The sequence below is a fragment of the Drosophila suzukii genome, chromosome 2L (assembly GCF_043229965.1).
Source record: "Drosophila suzukii chromosome 2L, CBGP_Dsuzu_IsoJpt1.0, whole genome shotgun sequence".
In the NCBI taxonomy this organism is placed as follows: domain Eukaryota; kingdom Metazoa; phylum Arthropoda; class Insecta; order Diptera; family Drosophilidae; genus Drosophila; species Drosophila suzukii.
Window position 1 is genome coordinate 7,929,046 of NC_092080.1, and position 21,293 is coordinate 7,950,338.

Genomic DNA, 21,293 nt, shown 5'->3' on the forward strand with positions numbered 1-21,293 from the left:
TACACACAGTGGGGGCAAAAAAAAAGTGGCCAACAAAGGCACAATGGGACTCGGGCGGCACCCACCATCGCCCACTGTTGAGCTCTCCCACTTGGCTGCCTGCATTGTTGGTTTTCAGTTTAAGGGGTGGTAGAGGGGTAGAGGAAAAGCGGAAAAGTGGGGTACCGGAAAAGCGGGGAAAGGAAACAACGCCCGCGGCATCTGGGGCATTGATGCCAGGTGACAGACGGCAAAATGCAGGCGCGTCCTTCTGTGAGCCACTGTGTGTACAATTTTCAGCCTGCATATGCCACCGTTTTCCAGCTAATTGCCGGCTATTTACATTTTAAATCGCAAGAAACTTTAAAACCAACTAGCCCGCAAATGCCACTAAGTTTCGCTAACTGGAAAAAAGTTTTAATTTCAGTTAATTCGAGTAAATAGTTAATATGTTTAAGGACTTTGTAAGAATTAGTTTTCATGTGATCCCTAAGGACAAAAATATATTTTGCGAGAACTAGGGTTGATGTACTTTGTTATAAAATTTGTCAATATTTATATGGCTGATATAAATATTATTGATTTCATGGTTGAAATAAGTAAAAGTGGAACAACTTAAAAAATTCCTCCCCACAAATTGAGTTTTGAGCCGGCGAAGTCATGAATATGAAATGAGATTTCGTCTTAGTCGATTTTATGGCACCTGAAATATGTCAATCCTTTGTCGTTTCTGTGGCTCACCTCACTGCAAGTGACAAGTCGAGTAGGGGAATAGCAAATATTTTGTCGACAATCTCGATGAGGGTTACGCCTCTAGTCAACCTGCTGGGATATTCAAGAAGTATGAAAACGCTGCTCATACTTTACACAGTATTATATAGAGTAAGGGGTATTATGTTTTTGTGCAGACTTATGGAACATAAATGCATTCCAGATTATGTTCCAACCCTATATAGTATAGTTCTTGTGCAAATTTATGAAAAATATATGCATTCCAGATCTTAAAAATTGGTCGCGATTATTTTTAAATACTATCATTGAACTGGTTTTATCCCTTTAAGGACCGATTAATATCGTTAATTTGGATATTTCTTAGACATATTGTCAAAATCACAGTAGCCTTAGAAAAATAAAAATCCCAAACATCGATAACTTTCGGTCCCTGGACTGAACACATATTCAGTGCGATAAACTTCATTCTACAGCAGCTGTCAGAAACGAACAACCAAAAATCGTAGTAATATCAGAAATTTCATAAGAATAAAAACGAACTTTTTTTTATAAAAAACGGAAGGTAACTAAAGATCTGGAAATGTTATCGTCTTCAGTGGAAAACACCGGAAAGGATGGAGCTCCCGTGAACCGGAAAGTAAACGTGATTTCAGCCAGGCGCATTCAGAGGGAGCTTGACGAGATATCTAGGGATCCACCACCAAACTGCAGTGCTGGTCCAAAGGCAGACAACCTGTACGAGTGGACCTCCACAATCATCGGACCCACAGATTCGGTTTACGAGGGCGGAATGTTTAAGCTCGACATACACTTTCCCATGGAGTATCCTTTTGCACCGCCGAAAATCGTGTTTCGCACGCCCATCTATCACTGCAATATCCACCGACTGGGCATCATTTGTCTGGACATTCTGAAGGAGAACTGGTCACCGGCACTGACCATATCGAAGATCTTGCTGTCTATTTGTTCTCTACTCACCGATTGTAATCCCACCGATCCGCTGGTGGTCAGTATTGCCAAGGAATATGTGAAGAATCGAGAGGAACATGATAAAAAGGCTCGTGCTTGGACCAAAGAGTGGGTTTTTTCGGAGATTACCTTTATAAATATATAATAATGCTTATTTCCATTTTCAGGTACGCAAAAAATGAGTAGATTAGACAATCGCCAAGGATTCTCCAAAAACATACAAGTACACCTATATATTTAAAAACGCTAAATTAAAAGTAGGCTGGTCTTTTAAAAAATCAGATTTACACAAGTTTTAAGGTTTAATTAACGTTTATTTCCTTTGTTTTTGTTGCGTTAAATTCCAAAAATAAACTCATCCCACATTGAAAATGTTAAATTTCTTGAAATTCTATAAATGGTATTTTTTAGTCGAAACGCTGTCACCGTTTCTTTTTCTTATTGACAACTTTCGAAATTGTTCATGCCGCAATTGGGGAGCCACGCCCACTCACCTACGCCCATTGTGGTAATACTTTTGAGTGGCCGACCGATGGCGTTGCCAACGAATTTCCGCCAGGGCCAAAACAAAATTTCGTTGGAGAATGAAAATGTTTTTTTGACATCAACTTCGTGATTTCCATGCGAAAATATATATTTTGTAGAGGCAAAGAAAGCGGGAGGACAAGGTAGGGAGGTACCTAGGTGCTCTACTGTGTTGCTTATCGATTTGAAAATTACATGGAGAAAAGTTCAGGCAAAGGAAACAAGAAATTAGCACAGGCCACGTCGCTGCCAGAAACTGTCAAGTGTTGCATACTTTTTCGGGCCATTTGAGAGGGCCCAAACGTGGATTCCCCGGAAAAACAACAGCGAAGTGGAGCACATTTGCATGAAACTGAAGTTGGAGAAGGACAAACATTAGCCAAAGTCAGATAGGAAAAGCTTTTAGAGGGTGGGAACGTGGAATACGAACCGAAATTCTTTTACCGCTCGCTTATTTTTCCGATGGGTAACCCTTTTTGCCAAACAACCCTCCTGGCGAACTGATAAACCGGGGCTAACAAGTCAAATATGCTGCCAAAGTTATTGATGGCACACGCACCAAAACAAATTTGCTTAAATCTGTTTAATGTTTTCCCATTTTTTGTGCCCCCTTAACTGGTTATCCTCCGTTTCCGCTTTTGATTTTCTCTTATTTTTTAATATTTACAAGTATGCTTTTTCTGCAAACAATTTGTTAAAATTGTTTTATTTTTTTGAGCTACTCTCACGATTGGCCGCATAGATCATTTTGATGGGGGTGTTTGCAACTGGTTTGTATGTGATAAGTTAAGCGATTCTATAAAATTTTGTAAAACATATTTGGGCATATGTTAAAGAAAGAAAAAAACACGATTTTAGGACAATTCCCTCTTTGTATCTTTAATCACAACCCTTAATAATCCGAATTAATATGTCATCAACATTTTCCACTCATTATTTAAAAATTCTCTTTCATTACGCATACCCAAAAAGCAAATGGTAAAGTTTTCGTCTTAAAAAGGAGTAAGCTAAGTAAAATTACATTCCATAAATTAATGTTGGGAATTTAGACTACCCTTGAATAATATCAAGAAAAATTCGTAAGGGGTTAAACGATATTTCAGAAGTAAAATAATATTCTTAACATAAGGAAAAGCTTGGTAAGTGTAAAAAATATGAAAAAGGAATTTTTGTTTTTTTATAATATTTTAGTTGAAGCTATTTATGAAATCGTGATAAAAGATATCTTAATATTTGAACTTAAGGTATTCTCGGAAATATCTAATAATATAAACTAACTCTTTTTTTAACCTACTTTTCGTGATATCTGGCTTATTTATTGGTTTTAAGTATATTCAATATACTATACTATAATATATATATATATAATATATATATATATCTATAGAACCTCCATATTTTAATGTAATAATGATACCCCTGCTACCCTTTAAGCGGCGGCTGCGAAAATCCCCAACACACGTTTGCAGCGTAATCAACAAAAGCACTAATTGCATAGAAGACACGCTCTGACATTGATGTCTGATGTGCCCAAGTGGGAGGGAGATATACGTATATGGGGATATCTCTGTCTGGCTGCCTGCAATTTCATTTCATTTGCGCTTCATGTGCAGCGGTATTAACGTTACAGTTGCCATTTACCTTTGCCAACGAGGGCGCTGATGACGCTAAGCTGTCTGCATGCGTGGAGACAGCCACCCCCTCATTTTCCCCCCATTTTCCACCCATTTTCCCCCCCGTTTTCCAGACCCAATTTTCCCACCACCGCCCCTTTTGGCCGTCACACAACTTCATTAACGCAGAGTAAACACACGCATGCAGTTTTCGAGCTGAAGCCGAAGCCGGGAGCAAAGTGTTTGATGTTGTTGCCTCTCCTCGGGCAGTTTAAAGTTACATTTTAGGATCTACCATCTGGAAATGGAAAAGGGGCGGGTGGTCTGGTGGGTGTGGCACCCAGACATTCCCAAATGTTCGGCGTATTTGCTTAGGTGAGTATGTTTGGTCTGGAGAAGATGACAAGAAGGACGAAAGCTTTAAGCTATTTAGTCCATCTTTCATTTATATATCAATTTAATTTTTACCTTATCATTTTGCAGTTAAGTGTAATTGACTTTAATTTCTTCGAGCATCCTTTTAAATGCTTGCAAAATAACATGATCTAAATAATTAAGCATAATTTGATGTGCTTTTCCGGTCGAGACAGACTTTCCACGCATTTTCCCCATTCTACGTATTATTTAGACTGTTTCCAAAGTCCATTAACATAGCATAACGATGTGTCATGTGGCAAACACACACAAGCGAAAAACCGCAAATATCGCACTTGGTTTTGCCGCTTTCTCCGTCTGCTTTCTCTCTGTGGCTCTTTGTTGTTATTCATATTTATGGGGCTACGTGTGTGAGGGCCTTCTTAACAAGCCTAACGAACTGCCAAATTACGCTGAAATAGCATTAAAAATTTAAATTTTTTCCCAGCCTGCTCTTTTACTTCGTTTTGTGGACCGTCAAAAGCGAAAACGCCAACAAGTCCTTAATGACATTAAAAAGAAAGCGATTTTCTTTGGGTGTCTGTGGGTGCGTGCAAAGAAATTATATTTGCTGGTTTGGAAAAATATGTGTCTATCTTGAAATCTATTCAAAAGGAATTAAAAAGAAAATAAAATACCTTAAAGCAGATTTTTCAAAGAAAAGGAAACTCAACAGATCAATAAAACCAATAGCAGCTTTTTACAATATTTTGTTTTGATAGTGGTCTTATATATAGTGTTGAAAAAAATACAAAAATACATTAAAGACCTTTAAAATCTATTTAAAATACATACCATTTCCCTGTGTAGAAAATATCAGTCATCCCCAATTCCAGTAAATTCCTCTAGTAACCCATTAAAAGTACTTACCCTTACATATAGGAGAGATTTAGCTTTAGTGTGTTGCTATTCCACTTGGCAATCGAACGTGAACTTCAACAAAGACCTGCAGATGTAGCCAAGAAATGTTAAAAATGCCACAAAAAAACTTAAAAAAAAAAAGAAGCGACTGAGGAACAAAACTTACTCCAACTTGCGATAGGAAAGTTTTTAATCTGCCGCATGCAAAACTTTAATCGAAAAGCTGCCAACACTGAGGAAACTAAGTCAAACTTTTCAAATTGAAATATCAACATAGGAAAAGCCAGGGGAGAGCCAAGGAGGCAGATAAGAAAAATTCGATTCGTATGTTTTGTCGTCACATGCCAATTGCGTGTTTGAAGTGCATGCAGAAATTTAAGCCGAAAACTTTGATCGCCTGCCTCTGTGACAGAGACAAATGTGAAAGTTTTTCCAATGCACTCGAAAGTAGGAGGAAAAGCTGTTTGCAAAGTATGCAAAGGGCATGCAAACAATGGCTTGTGATGGCATTTCCCATCTATTTGGAGGGCGGTGCATTTTCGCCACTTGAACTTGTTAACTTTGTTCAGTCAAAGTAATGAAAACAATAAATATTTCTAATGGAAGGCAAATACATTTTTTTCGGGGTTATTGAAATGGGGGTTTCATTTTTTATTTGCTATAAAACCCATGATGCAGTTGGCATTCAACAATATTTTCCACGTTTGTTTATATTTACATTGGGTATACAAAGTGACGTGTTCAGATATTCTGTTCAGGCTTAGAATGGCAAGGTAAATATAGGAAACAATTTCCAGCTAAATAAATAAATTTCTATCGGCAGTGACCTAATTTAAGCTAATAAATGAGTTTGAAAAGCCCAAAACCCACTTAAAACATGACTAATCTGCAGCAATTTAGCTATTGCATTTATATGGGTCCGTGAATTTTTGTTTCTAGACCTGCAACAGGCACTACACGATAAAAGTCATATAATTTTACTGCCATTTTTAATTAACCAAATATGTTTGTACGGAAGCAGGCACACAATTACACTTGTGCTCAAATACGAGTACAAAAATAAAGAGGGGAATGTGTAAATATGGCAGGCAAAATTAATTTGCCCAATGCAAATATGCAGAATGTGAAAATGTTTGCCTCCTCGGCCCCTTTTCCCTTACTTTCTGTATGTGCGGTGTCATAAATTCTTGGGAACCGAGAGGAAAACGCCGAAAACCATGACGGCAAATAACCTAAAAATTTTTCGCCGAGAATGTAAGCCCTGTGCAAACGCACCCACAATTGAAATGCAAGTCATGGGTTAACCAAAGCCAGTCAAAACCCCTCCAAAACTCCGCTTTCTGTTAGCCGTTTCCGAGAAATTTCACCTGCCTTCGGATATTTCCCCACACAACTGCTACAGCTTTCATATGCCCTGCTAATATGACTGGGTTTTGGTCCATGTCGGGTTGTTCCCAGCTATACGACCCTGCCAACTACTGCTGACTGCAGTTAGTTACCCAGCGGGCGACATTGCAAACAAGAAGCTCATTTTCGAGGACTCACGGGCAACCCAGCGAACATTTTCAATCACGTATGCTTCAATAGGTAAAAAAAAATTGGGTAACTGGTATTATTAATGTAGAGTATTAGAGAATTCAAGCACAAGCTCAAGGAGGTTTTCCACTTCTAAATCGGATCACAATAACTCAAGTTATGGTATGTTGAAGTGGTGTTTTCGATTCCGATTTTGAAAAGCATTGAAAATTCGGAAAAATGGAACATGAAAATGGATTTAAAATTATACCATCGTTTCTAAGAAAACTTTTAATGTAGAATATTAGAGAATTCAAGTACAAATTCAAAGACGTATCCCACACTTTAATCGGAATTCAATAACACAAGTTATGGACTTTTGAAGTGCTGTTTTGAGCACCGATTCTGAAAACCATTGGAAATTCGAAAAAATGGAACATGAAAATGGGTTAAAAATTGGACAATCGTTTCTAAGAAAAATTTTAATGTAGAACATTAGAGAATTCAAGTACAAATTCAAAGAGGTATCCCACGTCTAATTCGGAATGCAATAACTCAAGTTATGGAATCTTCAAATGCAGTTTTGGGCACCGATTCTGAAAACCATTGGAAATTCGAAAAACGGAACATGAAAATGGGTTAAAAATTGGACCATCGTTTCTAAGAATAATTTTAATGTAAAACATTAGAGAATTCAAGTACAAATTCAAAGAGGTATCCCACGCTTAAATCGGAGTTCAATAACTCAAGTTATGGACTTTTGAATTGCTGTTTTGGGCACCGATTCTGAAAACAATTGGAAATTCGGAAAAATGGAACATGAAAATGGGTTAAAAACTGGACAATCGTTTCTAAGAAAAATGTTAATGTAGAATATAAGAGAATTCTAGTACAAATTCAAAGAGACATCCCACGTCTAAATCGGAATCCAATAACTTAAGTTATGGAATTTTGAAGTGCAGTATTGGGCACCGATTCTGAAAACCATTGGAAATTCGGAAAAACGGAACATGAAAATGGATTAAAAATTGGACCATCGTTCCTAAGAAAAATTGTAATGTAGAACACTAGAGAATTGAAGTACGTCTAAATCGGAATCCAATAACTCAAGTTATGGAATTTTGAAATGCAGTTTTGTGCACCGATTTTGAAAACCATTAGAAATTCGGAAAATCGAAACATGAAAATGGGCTAAAAATTTTACCATCGTTTCAAAGAAAAATTTTAATGTAGAATATAAGAGATTTCAAGTACAAATTCAAAGAGGTATCCCACGTCTAAAACTGAATACAACAACTCAAGTTATGGAGTTTTGAAGTGCAGCTTTGGGGACCAATTCTGAAAACCATTGGAAATTCGGAAAAACCGAACATGAAAATGGGTTAAAATTTGACCGTCGCTGAAAAGAAAGATTTCAAATTAGATTACTAGTGAACTGAAAAACAAACTCGTTTGAAAGATAGATGTGAATCCACCGTTTAAATAATTTTTCCTTGGCAACTTTGTTCTCTGGGTTGCCAGTTGCATGTGCAGGGAGTATGAAGCAGGACAAGACTGTGCTCATTATGCATAAATTCTCGCTGCGAAACTGCGCTGGTGCACTGAATTATGGCAAAGTTAATGGTATTATAATGCCAAAACGCTGACATCTGCCCGAGCCAAGTGGATAGTGCTATCCCAAGAAATTTCAAGTTGGCCAAGGGCAAGAGTGCCGTAATTCCGTTGCAATTTCGAACGTTTTTAAAGCTCAAAGATGGCAGACGATGTTGCTGTTTGCGATGACTTGTTGCCCCAAAGGCGGAAGCACAGGGAGTGGGCAAATGACCCTCGTTTGTTGTCCTCTGTCGCTTACATGGGGTCACCCATGTCGGCATCGGTCACACAAACTCACACATGGACTCGCAGACTCAGACAAACACCTTTTAGTCCCACCCCCTTTAGCTTTTTACCCATAATCTTTCTTTTTTATCGCGAGTCTGGAGTCACAGGACATGGATTTAAGGCTACACTATGAAAACAAGACCGTATTTCAAAGTTCCTTCGGGATACTGACCTTAAAATTATGAAGAAATATTTTTATTCAATTAAAAATATTTTAAATTTCCTTAATAAAATTAGAAATTATTTAATTCAGCTGAAGAGTTCCGATTTTTTCCCGTGCATAACCACAACAACAATGGTTGTTGTCCTCCTTCAGCGACATCGACTTGGAGCAGCGTTGTGTTTTTCCTATATGTACTATATATATGGGGTATACTTCCTGCACACGCCGCATGCCGCCACCGCAAACTTGCGGCACTGAGCCCTGTTCTCACTTCCGGTTTCCGGTTCGCCTTTCGCCGTCGCCATCGCCTCGGCTAGTTCGGTTACCGTTGCCGTTAACTTGTTTTGATTTTTTAATGGCTCGCCTGACAACAGCAAGCAGAGCATTTAAGCTTTCATAACTCTTATCTTAAAGCCAGAAACTTAAACAGGTCGATTGAGTGATGAAAATTTCACATAAAACTCTCGAGTATCCCCTCTAGTTGTGCAGGATGGTATATTTATTTTTAAGAAATCCCTGGATGGTTTTTGTGAAATAAAGAGAACAACAGAATCGTGAAAGATACTCGGCATTTGACTTGGTGTAGGTCTGAGTCTGGGCTTTTGTCATGCAAATTGTTCAACAAGCAAGGCGGGATGTCGTCGGTGACGTTGATTGCTCATGAAGTAAAATTAGTGGAGTCCCCGAATACTCTATAAATGGCTTAGGGATAAGAAGGAATCTTAAAAAAAAATATGATAGTGTGATGCCACAAGCAGTTTATTCGATTGTTGTATCCCACCTATAGAGAGACTATCAGTGAGGATATCTAATCGTATTATAAACATGTACATAAAAGAATCTTTCATGCTCCAACTTATATCCCGTCGTCAAGCTTTACGAACAATGTAATTCTTATGATGCGGATCAGAAATGGCTCCCTAATCCGCTGTTATTACACCTTTTTAGCCAAGTAGGGGATATTCCCCGATTTAAGGAACAACTTAACGCTACGTGGCTTACCTTCCAGCCCATTTCCCCATTACCTCCATTAACCATTTTCGTGTTGTTCGCATGCAAGTTGAGTAAAAAACAAAAGAGCTGCCAACAGGCAACAAAAGCCACCGAGGAGCGGGGAAAATGGTAAAAGAAATACAGTTGACGTTAAAGGGGAGGCACACACAAGTCAAGTCGGAAAACTTTTGTTCTTACTGCCTCTTTTGTTGTTATTATTGTTGCTGCTGTAATTGCTGCCGAGGAGGAGGTGCCCAAGTTCAGAGTCCTGTGCAGAGTCGTCGATTTTAATTACGTATGCAATTTATTTATTACCTTTGCCCGGAAATATTGTGCAATTGTGCTGCTCTTGCTCGGCACAGGATGTGGCACAAAAAGCCCGAGCAGGAAAAAGGGGGCGTGGCAGGGCAGCAAAGATTTAACATGCGGTTATGAAGTTACTTTTCATTTTCTCAATTGAGTGCTGTCAGAAAATCCAACGCAGGCACAAAGTGCTTCAAGTCAGAAGAACAACTTATTGGGTACTTAAGGCGGTGGGACTTAAACTTGAGATTTCCAGGTATCTTTGAGAACTATAAAAGAAAAACTAAATGCCAACAAATTTTTAAATATTCTTATAATACAGGTTTGGCACAATATTTTAAATACTAATACATGTTGCACTTACTCTTTCTTGAAGCATTTTAAACCCAAAGGTTCTATTTTGCAAACCTTCTCAAAAATCAGTTTTAATATTCGGGTTCCACTTCTAATAACCCATATTATGTATGATAAATGGTTTGGCTAAACGTGAAATATGGGAGCCCAGCGGAAGAAGCAAGACTCCTGGTTTCAAGCCCAAGCAAAACCACCTATAAATTAGATTAGAAAAAAATCCTGGGCGAAAGAACCGTGACCATAAGCATGGCGTGTGTCCAATAAATTAGCGTTTTCATTAGGAAAAACAAGCGAAATTTGTTCACAATGTTGTCCGTTCCTTGGTCACAAGGACAAACACACTCGTAGGGCTCGAACCAGTTCCAAATTGGTTGCATTACTTGATTAGTGTCCGCGCAATGCTGTTATTAAAATTCAATCTAAAATTTTACTCCCAGCAGTTGAGTTCTCGTGCACTGATTGCATGTCCAATCGAATTTAACAACCTTTTTGCAGCGGGGAAATGGAAAAAGAGCAACGAGGAAATTAACGAATTTCATATTAAGTGCAAATTCCGGCCTGCGACTCGTGTCATGCGATTGTGATTTGAAGTTGCTCGAGGCCCAGAGTCGTTAGGCTTTTCCCTTCGCTCTAATGCCATTTGCATGTTGATCACGTGACCATAGGCGGGATATCATAAAAATCCCTATAATAGAGCGTTACTGTAAAATAAAATCACTCTAGGACTTTTTCGGGATTTTATTTATAATTTAGGTAGTCATAATATAGATGGAACTTTATTTTAACCACAGGTATTTTTAGCTAGCTGTTAATCTTCCCATTCTTTTTCCACGTATCTTTTTAACATAATTATGCACAAGAAATGTACAGCTAATAACAAAAAAGAACAAAATTAAAATCATAATAATTAGGGTCAACACACTTACCTATGGGATAGACAAGAATCCAATACCCAATTGGATATACATAACTGAGGACTTTTCCCGCATGGAGTATTTTCCTGTTTTCCTATTCAATTAAAATATTATTAGACAATATTTTAGTTTTTAATACAAATTTTACCTTTTTAACGCCAAAAATCAATACTACCCCAGAGATTACCATTAATACTGCGCAGAGTCCCAAAAATATTACCCATATAAGCATGGATAGAAAAGTGACAGAACGATATTTCCTATGGTCAATTTCTAAGTTGTTAAAAATTAATCGATTATTTTAAAAATACCATGGCTTGACATTTATTTTTCTTTAATGACTTACCAAAATCATATTGCTGATAAACCGAGAAGACCATAAAAATGGCTAGAAGAAAGCCCCATACTATGAGCCACCAAGCATAAAAATAAATCACCTTCCTATCGGTACTGACTTCAGTATCCGGTATACAATCACAACTAAGCCTTTGCTCTTCCGGTAAACAATCACAACTAAACATTTTCGCGATTTGTATTAAAAGAAAAATTTCATTCGATAACTTTGATAAATTTGAGCCCAGTGGAAAATTTAGCAAAACTTTCATAGTGAACTGGATCCAAACAAATATTTCGTCTGGAAAAGCTATAAAATTGACCTAAACAGGTACATTAAAGATGATTTTATCAAATGATTATCCGCTGTCTTTCATATGGCACATTGAACTGACCAAATTTAGAATGCCTAAAAATACTGACCATTCCTTTAAAAACCTTTAAATGTAATTTTCTGCGAGTGAATCAAGTAGGCGCAGGTTTTCTTATCCTTCAAAAAGTGACAGCACCTCATTGTAAAATAAAATTGAACAGAGCAAGAGCCGGATAGATAGAGCCCCAAGGTGAGTCGATTATTAATAAGTAAACCCAGTTCTGTAGGAAAACATTTTACCAGATAACCAGCTAGAGGGAAAAAGCAATAAAACCATTCAAGATGTCAGATCGCAAGGCGGTAATCAAGAATGCGGACATGAGCGAGGAGATGCAGCAGGATGCAGTCGACTGTGCCACCCAGGCGCTGGAGAAGTACAACATCGAGAAGGACATTGCCGCCTATATCAAGAAGGAGTTCGACAAGAAGTACAATCCCACCTGGCACTGCATCGTCGGTCGCAATTTCGGATCGTATGTGACCCATGAGACGCGCCACTTCATATACTTCTACCTGGGCCAAGTGGCCATTCTGCTCTTCAAGAGCGGCTAAGTGTCCCGGAACCACTATATCAAATGGCGCCCATCGTTGTTCACCGAAGGAGTATGCCGAATAAAACCATTTCATTGAATTGTAATCTCATCCGACGGTTACAGAACTTGTTAATATTTTTTGCCCAAATTCGAAAAGCCTTGCCAGTGCTGACTCATTTAAACATTAAATAAATTTAATGCTTGCTTATTTTAAATGTTATTTATAAAAGGTGTACGTTTTATAGCTTTAAAGTGTTGCTATATTCCCAAACTTTCAACCCACATTTCACCCTGCATTTTCTTTGCTGATTCAGCTGGACCTGGACACATCAGATAATGCTTTTTGGGTTAATTCCTGCATTCATAATGTCCTTCGAGTTCATCAGCAGGCAAACAATGGGAGCACGATTTTCCCAGGGAAATGGAAAACTCGGGCTGCCGATGCTGCTGCACCTGGCTCACCTGGCTGTGGGCAAATAAAAATTGCTTAATTAAGTTAATTAAAATATTGTCGCTGTCCGTTGTACTTCCATGTGCTGGCGGCGGTGGCATTTATGCGTTTTTATTATCACAGCGATTGGCCAATTTCGGACAGGACATCGCCGGGGTAATTATGCCAGCTCACGTCCAGGGCCGCAATAATAATCATAAAAATAATATTAATAAAGTTCGCAACGGGTGCGAATATATATTTTGCGAAATACTTTTACACTTGGCCGGCAGGCGCAACATATGAAAAAGTTTTTTTTTTCATTTTTGCCAAGTGGGTGTTTATAGTTGGTTTGAGCCGCTTTCACAGTTCGACGACTTTTGGCCTTGTCCCCCCGATTTTCCACCAGCTGGCGCTCGATTTTCTGTTTTCCGAACTTCTGCATCCGCATTTCGATGGGGATCGGTCAGTCAGACAGACTCTCATGCATATTTCATGGCTGGGTTAAATACGACATTGGGATACAAAAACACAGGGCCGAAATGTAATGGCACACTTGAAGGCCAAGGCAGGTCGTAAAAAAACGTAAGTGCCACGCAATCAGTTTTACGCTCTCGCAGACAAAGCCCTTATTAATTTTTTTACCTTTCTGTAATGCAAACATATATTTTTTATGCATTTCGGTATTAAAAAATAAGCTTCAACCAATTTCTGGGCTTCCCTTAAATGTTTCTGCCCATCTTGCGACTTCCTGCACATCCTTTTCCCTCTTATTTTATTTTTGAAGTGAGGTTTGAACTCTGCCCAGCTGCTTCTCTGTTTTCCTGCTGGTCCTCTGCTTTTACTGGGCTGAATGAGTGATGGTATTTTACTCCAAGATGAGTTGAGTCTGCGCCTTGGAAAAAAGAGAAACCGTGGGATTTTTGAACTAACGAGAAGGTAGATGGCGCTGGTAAAAAACAAGAGTTCTCGCCGATTTCGCGGATGCTTTAAAACATGTTTTTGAAAATATATTGAAAACTAATTACATAAATTTATGTGATTTTTAAGGCTTTTATGAATTTGTCTTTAGATATATAAAACGTTACTAAGAAAATAAGCCAATACAATATTTTATTATATTACATTTTTTTAAATGTGCAATTTTATAAATTAAGTTGTTTGCAAAATGTATATTAAAAAAGTTTTATTATAAGTTGGGACTAACATTATAAGATGTCTAACGTATGAGCTAAAACAAAAATTGTATTGAGATAAATATAATAAAAAATCCAAATTAGTTGAAAAACTACATTATGAAAGTGCCCTTTTCATTTACATTAATTTTTTCACGATGATACCGGAAATCTGCTAGTTCATTTTTTTTGCCAACTCACCGCTTTGTTTTGATCCCACATAATTCCAATTTAATATCCCTGAGTCCCATTCGCCCTCCATGGCCAACATCAAGTGACTACAAATGAGCAAATCTCTTGACCTTTTTTTGCGCCCCTAGCCGGGTGGAAAAAAAATGAACAAAACTTTTATAAATTACTGTCAGTAGCAGTGACCTCAATATAAAATTGCACAACATAACTTGAACACACAGCGATGCACACAGACAGTGGAACAATTGCGAGTGCAATAGATACGAGTGTAATTGCATTTTACTTGGACGCCGAGCTAGATAACCATACGAAAACCAAACGAAATGAAACCAAACCAGAACGACCACAGGAACATACGCACATGGATATGTAAACTTTTTGTGACCTCAGCAGCTATAATTATTTCCGTTTTTTGCCGCTGCCCAGGCACACGAATGTATATTCATATATGAGCCGGCAAAAGGGGTCAGTCCAAAGTCAACATTAGTTTTATCACAGCTCGGGAGTCGAGAGGAGCGAACATTCTCGACAATGACAAAAAATCCTAATGAAACACAAACAAGACATGAGGCGTAGGGACCAGAACCCCACACACAGCAAACAGGCAGTAAAAACCGCACTGTATAAAAAGTCACAGCAAATTTTCATTAAACAAAAATAAATGTTCCAAATTTGTACCGAAAATTAAAATGGCAAAGTTACTTTGCTGCTCGGCAGCGAACTGGTTTTACTCTGTAAAATAATAAAACATATGTAATTTTTATAAATTCCATTAGGTAATTCCATTTTTTATAAATAAGTTCTCCATATTTTAATAACCTACGACACATGAAAATTTCTTAGGCGTGGTCAGTGAATTTCCATAAGCCAATTTCGCTGGATAATCGCCCACATAAAGCCAAATAATCTCATGCAGAGGAAAACTGAAACAAAAGACGAAGAGCTGGGATTGTTTCTGCGAAATGGCGGAAGTTGCATACTCTTTTGGAGTTTTTACTCCTTTTTTCGGGGTAGTGTGATGAATGAGGCTGCAAGGACTTGCAAGGACACATGGAGAAGTCACCCACTTGGGGAGTCGATTTTTCATTTGGCTTACGTATCATCAACCCGAACTTGTCTCGTGTCGTTTCCCCTCTTTTCTTTTTGGCCAGTATCTCTGCCTGACCAATTCCATTGTCGTCAACGAGACTGCTTCCTCTATCTTGCCACTTTTTCCTTCCCTTACCACTTCTAAGCTCATTTCTGGGCTTGAAACCGGATTTTGGTGTCCATCTGAAACTTCTTTGTTACCATTTGTCGCTTTAAGGCTTTACATGCCTTTTTTGATATTGTAGTAATTGTCGGAATAAGTTCCTAGAGATACAAGTATACAAATATGACAGTTTATACAACCCTCTTTCAAAAAATTAAATATCATCATCATTATCATTTTTACTTTATTGTATATATAAGGTCGCTTAAAAAACTCTTATTTAAAAGCTTAAAATTAATAAAAAAAATATATGTTTAAGTACCGGGTATCCTATAGTCCAAAAGCTCTATGGCTTCCGTATTTATCGAGCTCTCATTGTCTCCTCTTTAGATCTCCCAGTGCTTTTGTGGGTTTTATTTTCGTTATTGTTGCCTGTGATAAATTGTGCGCTTTTCGTTTTGACAGATGTCAGCGTTTGTCTGCCCAATGCGAGGCAGAAAATCTTTTGCGTTTGTCTAGGCTGTTCTGAAAATCCTCAGAGGTTATCGTCCCTTTTTTCAGTTTAATTTTCAAATGTTTTTTTTCACATTACATTTTTTTTGGAACCTTTAACCTCAGCCTGATCTTTGACTTGCGTATAGTTTTTGTAACATTTCAGTCATGTGTGTTTTTGCAGACGACTTGTTGACATTTTCAGGCCTGTCACAGGGCTCTGAAGTCCTGCGTCTGAGATCCCGAACCTGTGTCCTGTCAGTCTGCAGGTTCTGAGTACTGGAGTCCTGAAGTCCTGAAGTCCTGGACTACTGTTTCCTGCATAACGTGTCCCATGTCCTGGCTCCGTGTTCTCGTGTCCGTGTCAGGCGTCACTTTATGCCCCTGACAGCGGCAACAATTTTATTTACTTAATTTGGCTTTAGTTTGTCATTTATTTACTTGTTTGCCGCAACAGCACAACAGTTGGTCAAAGTGTCCACCTCACGGGTCCCACCTCTCAGGCCCACCTCCTCCGATTCCGGGGCCATATCTCTAGTCCTCGGAATGATCTGGCCGGAGTTCTGTTGTTGTCACTTTGACGCTGACGTTGATGTTGTTGCTAAGGTCTCTGATGTAGCTGTTTTGGTTTTATTTCAGTTTGATAGGGTATAGTGGAATCGGGATCAACCTGGCTTGACTACGAAATTAAAATCTATATAAATATTTATTGCAGAAAATAAAAATTATCTAAACTGAGTGCAGGCCAGCAACTATGTTGGTATAAACACATTTGTATAGCTTTGGGGATAAATAAAGCCGACATGGATATTTATTCAAAGCCTTCTATTTATATGCCATTAGTGAAGCTATTCTCAAAATGTATCTGTTATCTTTGATAATTATTTATTAGATGTTTTTATACCCTCACAAACTGCCACTAGTTCTATGAGCTATTCCCTTTTTTCAATATTTCGTTGGTTGATATATTGTTTATATTATATATATTCCATTAATACTTTGTAAATTAGGTTATAGTTGTTTTAAAAAATACTCAAAATACCAAAAACTTTTTTATAGTATGCCCTATTATTAATCCTTATCAAGAGTATCCTCCATTCGCCTTGGGCTTCCTTCAGAGACCCCCATTTGGTTTTATTTGTAACACGGTGACACATTTTGCTGCCCGCACTTTATTGCATATCGTTGTCGGCTGTTGTCGGAACGTGGCATTGAATTTTTTATGAAAATTTAGAGCAAAGTTGCTTTTTTCTTTGTTTGCCTGCCGTTGAAGCTTTTGCTGCTGTTGCACTTTGGTACCTTAATTAAATATTTATTTCAATCATTTTCGGCAAATGGATGGACACCATGGGCAGAGGTACGAAAATCCATTCATTGCCGAAGTGAGACCTCCAGATAAAGGGGGCGGGGTAGCTGAAGGCCGAGGGGCGTGGCATTTGGGGGGCACTAACATTTGTCATTACACATTAATAGCGCACCATTAATCTTTTTCGTGAGCCGAGAGCGTGGGGCTCAGAATGAATGCCATTCCGGGGTCTGGACCTGAATCTGAACCTGGATCTGGACCCGAGTCGTCTGTCGCACAAAACCGTTAATTAATGTATGCCATTTAGCTGGAAAATTGCAAAAGGGACACACACTCACGTACACAAATTGGTTTAAGGCTTAGAGATGGTAGCGTGAAGTCTGAATTTTATATCACATATAAAACCAATGATTATAAAAATGTTAAAAAAATATCTAACATATCAATTTAACAATATTTTTTAGTGTTAGGTATTTTTAAGTAAGTTAAGTATGTACAAATATATATCAAGACTAAAACCAAGAATTTTGCAGTAAGGGAATAATGTATCCTATTTGATTTTTCCACTTAATATTCAATTTTTTCATCATAAGAATAAAAATAGTTTCCTAGTCCATACAAATACAGTTGAAATCATTGCATTTTATAGATTAAAATAGATTTTTTAAAATACTGACATACTTTGAAAATATATTCTTTAATCCTGTGTCACCACTAGCGCATACGTGTTTTGTCAGCCCATCATAATGAGCGGCAATTTAGTGCCCTTTTGAATGGTGAAGCATATGGGGTTGAGCCACTGGACGAGTGGGCGGGTGGGTGAGTGTGGGTGGCTGGGTGGTTGCGTCGTTGTCGCCACCACAAACAAGCAAAGGCAAAAGCCGCAGTGGCGGGGAAAAGGGGTTGGGCCAGGGGATTGCCCAGCAGGTATGCTTGATTAATGCTTTATAACAAGGCTCGCACAAAGCACGCTTCGAAAGCACACCCATCACGCCCACACAAACCACTGGATGGCGGTCCACCGCCCCGCAAAAACGCCCAACCACCCACCTCCTGCGTCCTTGCATTTTAACATTAATTTAGCGGAATGCTGCAGAAGACTATGAAAAGCTTTTCAGCATTCGTCGACACATGTTAATCCCTGTTGTTGTAATTGCCATCGTTGGTCTACCCAAAATTCCAAAAACACTTGAAGCTCTGCTATAATGGGGATTTTATAAGGTTCGAACTTCGAAGGTTTCGGTACTCAAAAATCAATAAGATTTAAAAGTAATTACACATTAAATGTACCTTTTAAATTTAAGGGATCAATTAAGAGCAATTTTTTAAAGAAGAGTCTTTTTAATATACATTAAAAAAATGTAACACATACTAATTAAGAGGAATTATCAAATTCAAGCACAATTTACAAGACTGAGATTTTCTTTTATTTTTCGTCCTCACTTTCTATTCCTTTCCTTTGTGATTTAAAAAGTTTCACTTAATTTTTTTTAGTTTCCAACTGCCAAGTCCACATTTCTTAGCATCTAAGATCCCCCGGGGCCTTTTGTTGGCTTAATTAAATTAAGACATTAAAAACTCGCAGATCTTGTTTGAGCATCACACTTTTGACGCTTGCGATTATTAGTATTTTTTCTAGACCTCGTGGCACTTTCCTTTTTATATGATTTTCTTTTAACTATTTTTTTTGCTTTTCCAGTTTTGCTGAGCTTTTCGCCCTTGAGTGCTTCCTGTGGCGTTCGTTCATTAGGCAAAAGCGGAAGAAAAGCCAGGGGAAAAGTTACACAAAAAATAAGGCTAAAAAATGTGTCTAAAGAGTTAAAAGGTTTATTCACTTTGCGCCGTCTGTGAGGCTAAAACCGACTTGCTGGGGCTGGAGACACATTTTCCGAGTTGAGCATTAAGTAATTATAAGTTGCCCAGGAGTTGGCTGAAAGTTGCAAGTTGGCATCTGCAACTAGGCAAACATATTGCATGTCTACACCCTTGTAGACAGGCTGACTCCGGCGCACACTGCGTATGCATAATGTGTTGAATAATTAAATTGTCAAACAATTGGCTTTTGGCAGAGAGACAAAACCGAGCAAAGATGACGACAAGAAAACTGCTGAACGCAACCGGGATTTATTGTCTTGCAGTGCGAAGAATCCAGAGAATGGAAAACGCTTAATCATCTTTAATTGAAAGCACTTGATGAGCTAGTCAAATGCCAATGAACAACGAACAATGAACAATGGTAGGATCCAGACAATCGGCATTATTTATAATGCTTTTTAATCTCCAACTGAATTTGCATTTTGCCTTTTTTCTATGAGTGTGTGCTGGCAAAATCATTTGCTCGCTGATAGGATTCAATTTCCTTGTCATCATGAAAACGTTTTCAATTAAACTGTATTTATTATTCAGCAGATAAAGCAAACAATTCCCTTTTCCATTGTTAATGTTAATATTGCTAAGTCGGCTTATCGCTGTTCAAGGTTTTAGGGATCAATTTCGGTTTAAGCGAATGTGTCAAGGAATAGGCTTCAATTAAATAAGATTTTGTTTGATTGAAATAAATATCATTTAATAAATAAAATCTTGGTTTTCTTACCCCTTTCCATCGGGTGCTATTCAAGTGCGAAGTGCAAAATCTTTTAGGCAGATTGCCTGGATTTGCAGTCGGTTAGTGGGGATATTTAACCGCAAATCTGTTGAGTTGTTAACTACGTTTGAATAGGAATGCAGGGAAATAATATAGATGGTTGCAAAAATAGTAAAAGGAAAGTGATTTGATTGCTTTGAGTAGTTGTGAAAGTGAATATTTATAAAATTAAAATAAAATCTTTTTAAATTTCATATTTAATCATATAGAATAAAATTGACTGACTTGTATTTAACTACAAAAATTTGGTATATTTTCCATTATGCGGCTTCCTCGCCTTCATCTTCCTCCTCCTCGCCCACATCGGTCTCCGCATCCTCGGTAGCTTTTCTTCTAGCTGCGGAACTCCGGCGACTTACCCCAGATTTTTGGGAGCTACGACGACTTGATGTCTTGGATTTCCGACGAGGTGGCTCCGTGCAACTGTACGGTGGCATATTAAACTGCTCTGGGTCAAATTCCTCCAGGGTTTCCAGGCGCAAAGAGGCCAGCTCTGACCAGCAGCAGGGAAGCTCCTTTTCGGCCAACATTACCACTGGCAGTCGAGCATCCGTGGCAGCCTGGACTCCCTTGGGCGTTCCATCGAAAACCAGGGTGCAATCGGGTCCAGCATCTCCCAGCCGAGACATGGCAATCAAATAGATATCCGGTTCCGGTTTCGGGGCCCTTAAATCCGCATCATCTGCACAGATCACCGAAGAGAAGTTATCGAAGAAATCCTCCCGATCTCGAATCTTGGTGCAATACATCGATTCCGGGCACGAGGTGACCAATCCCAGTCCCATGCAACATTTGCGCAAATGGGTGACCAATCGCTGAACTCCCGGCATCAGGGTGGGATTGGCGATCAGATCGGAAGTGCGTTCATTCAGCTGAAAGCGAAAAGACTCCCAGCTCACGGGAAGATCGCACTTTCGGCAAATCAACTCCGCCATCTCAGCCGTTTCCATTGGTCCACATTGGATCAGAACCAGTTCGGGTATCGTCCTATTATAACTCGAGACCAGCTCAATTAGAGCCCTCTGATAGACGTGACGGGTGTCTGGATGAGAAGACTGAGCTTACATTAATCTAAAAAAGAGGTTCTTGAAAATCTTACCAAAAACAGCACTCTCCAGATCGAAGATGCAGTAGCTAATCCCCGGACTGCAGCACATCGGTGGACAACTTGAACATTGTGGTGGAGCTTTGCAAACCCTACAGCAAGGAGTGCACATTTTAGGGCTGGACCACAAGGTTTATCAAAAAGTTTCAAAATTTTAACGTTTTATACTACGAATTTTGTCCTAACATTGACGTTTGTCGCATTGAAAACATTTTGGTGAAGAAACGTAAATGTAAGGAACCCCCCTTATAAGGAGTAAAATAATAATTGTCATAAAATTAATAAATATTAAACAATACATT

At 38.5% G+C, this 21,293-nt stretch overlaps 3 protein-coding genes and 1 long non-coding RNA gene across 4 annotated transcripts; 2 read left to right on the forward strand and 2 right to left on the reverse strand.

Moving 5' to 3' along the window:
- Nucleotides 1-1,156: 1,156 nt before the first annotated feature.
- LOC108011069 (ubiquitin-conjugating enzyme E2-24 kDa) lies at nt 1,157-2,059 on the forward strand. Its single transcript, XM_017076135.4, has 2 exons — nt 1,157-1,788; nt 1,848-2,059. The coding sequence occupies exons 1-2, from the start codon at nt 1,292-1,294 to the stop codon at nt 1,864-1,866; spliced, it is 516 nt and encodes a 171-aa protein (XP_016931624.3). The 5' UTR covers nt 1,157-1,291; the 3' UTR covers nt 1,867-2,059.
- An 8,969-nt stretch (nt 2,060-11,028) lies between these two features.
- Nucleotides 11,029-11,891, reverse strand: LOC108013036 (uncharacterized). The gene is made up of 4 exons (XR_010654935.2): nt 11,563-11,891; nt 11,365-11,489; nt 11,229-11,310; nt 11,029-11,172 (listed from the first exon to the last, which is right to left on the reverse strand). It is a non-coding gene; the product is annotated as an uncharacterized lncRNA (long non-coding RNA).
- Nucleotides 11,892-11,999: 108 nt separating this feature from the next.
- Cdlc2 (Cytoplasmic dynein light chain 2) lies at nt 12,000-12,663 on the forward strand. Its single transcript, XM_017073383.3, has 2 exons — nt 12,000-12,112; nt 12,166-12,663. Exon 2 carries the CDS (start codon nt 12,205-12,207, stop codon nt 12,472-12,474), a length of 270 nt encoding a protein of 89 aa, XP_016928872.1. The 5' UTR covers nt 12,000-12,112; nt 12,166-12,204; the 3' UTR covers nt 12,475-12,663.
- A 7,402-nt stretch (nt 12,664-20,065) lies between these two features.
- LOC108010514 (probable pseudouridine-5'-phosphatase) lies at nt 20,066-21,197 on the reverse strand. Its single transcript, XM_017075393.3, has 2 exons — nt 20,986-21,197; nt 20,066-20,928 (listed from the first exon to the last, which is right to left on the reverse strand). The coding sequence occupies exons 1-2, from the start codon at nt 21,101-21,103 to the stop codon at nt 20,147-20,149; spliced, it is 900 nt and encodes a 299-aa protein (XP_016930882.3). The 5' UTR covers nt 21,104-21,197; the 3' UTR covers nt 20,066-20,146.
- Between the last annotated feature and the right edge of the window lie 96 nt (nt 21,198-21,293).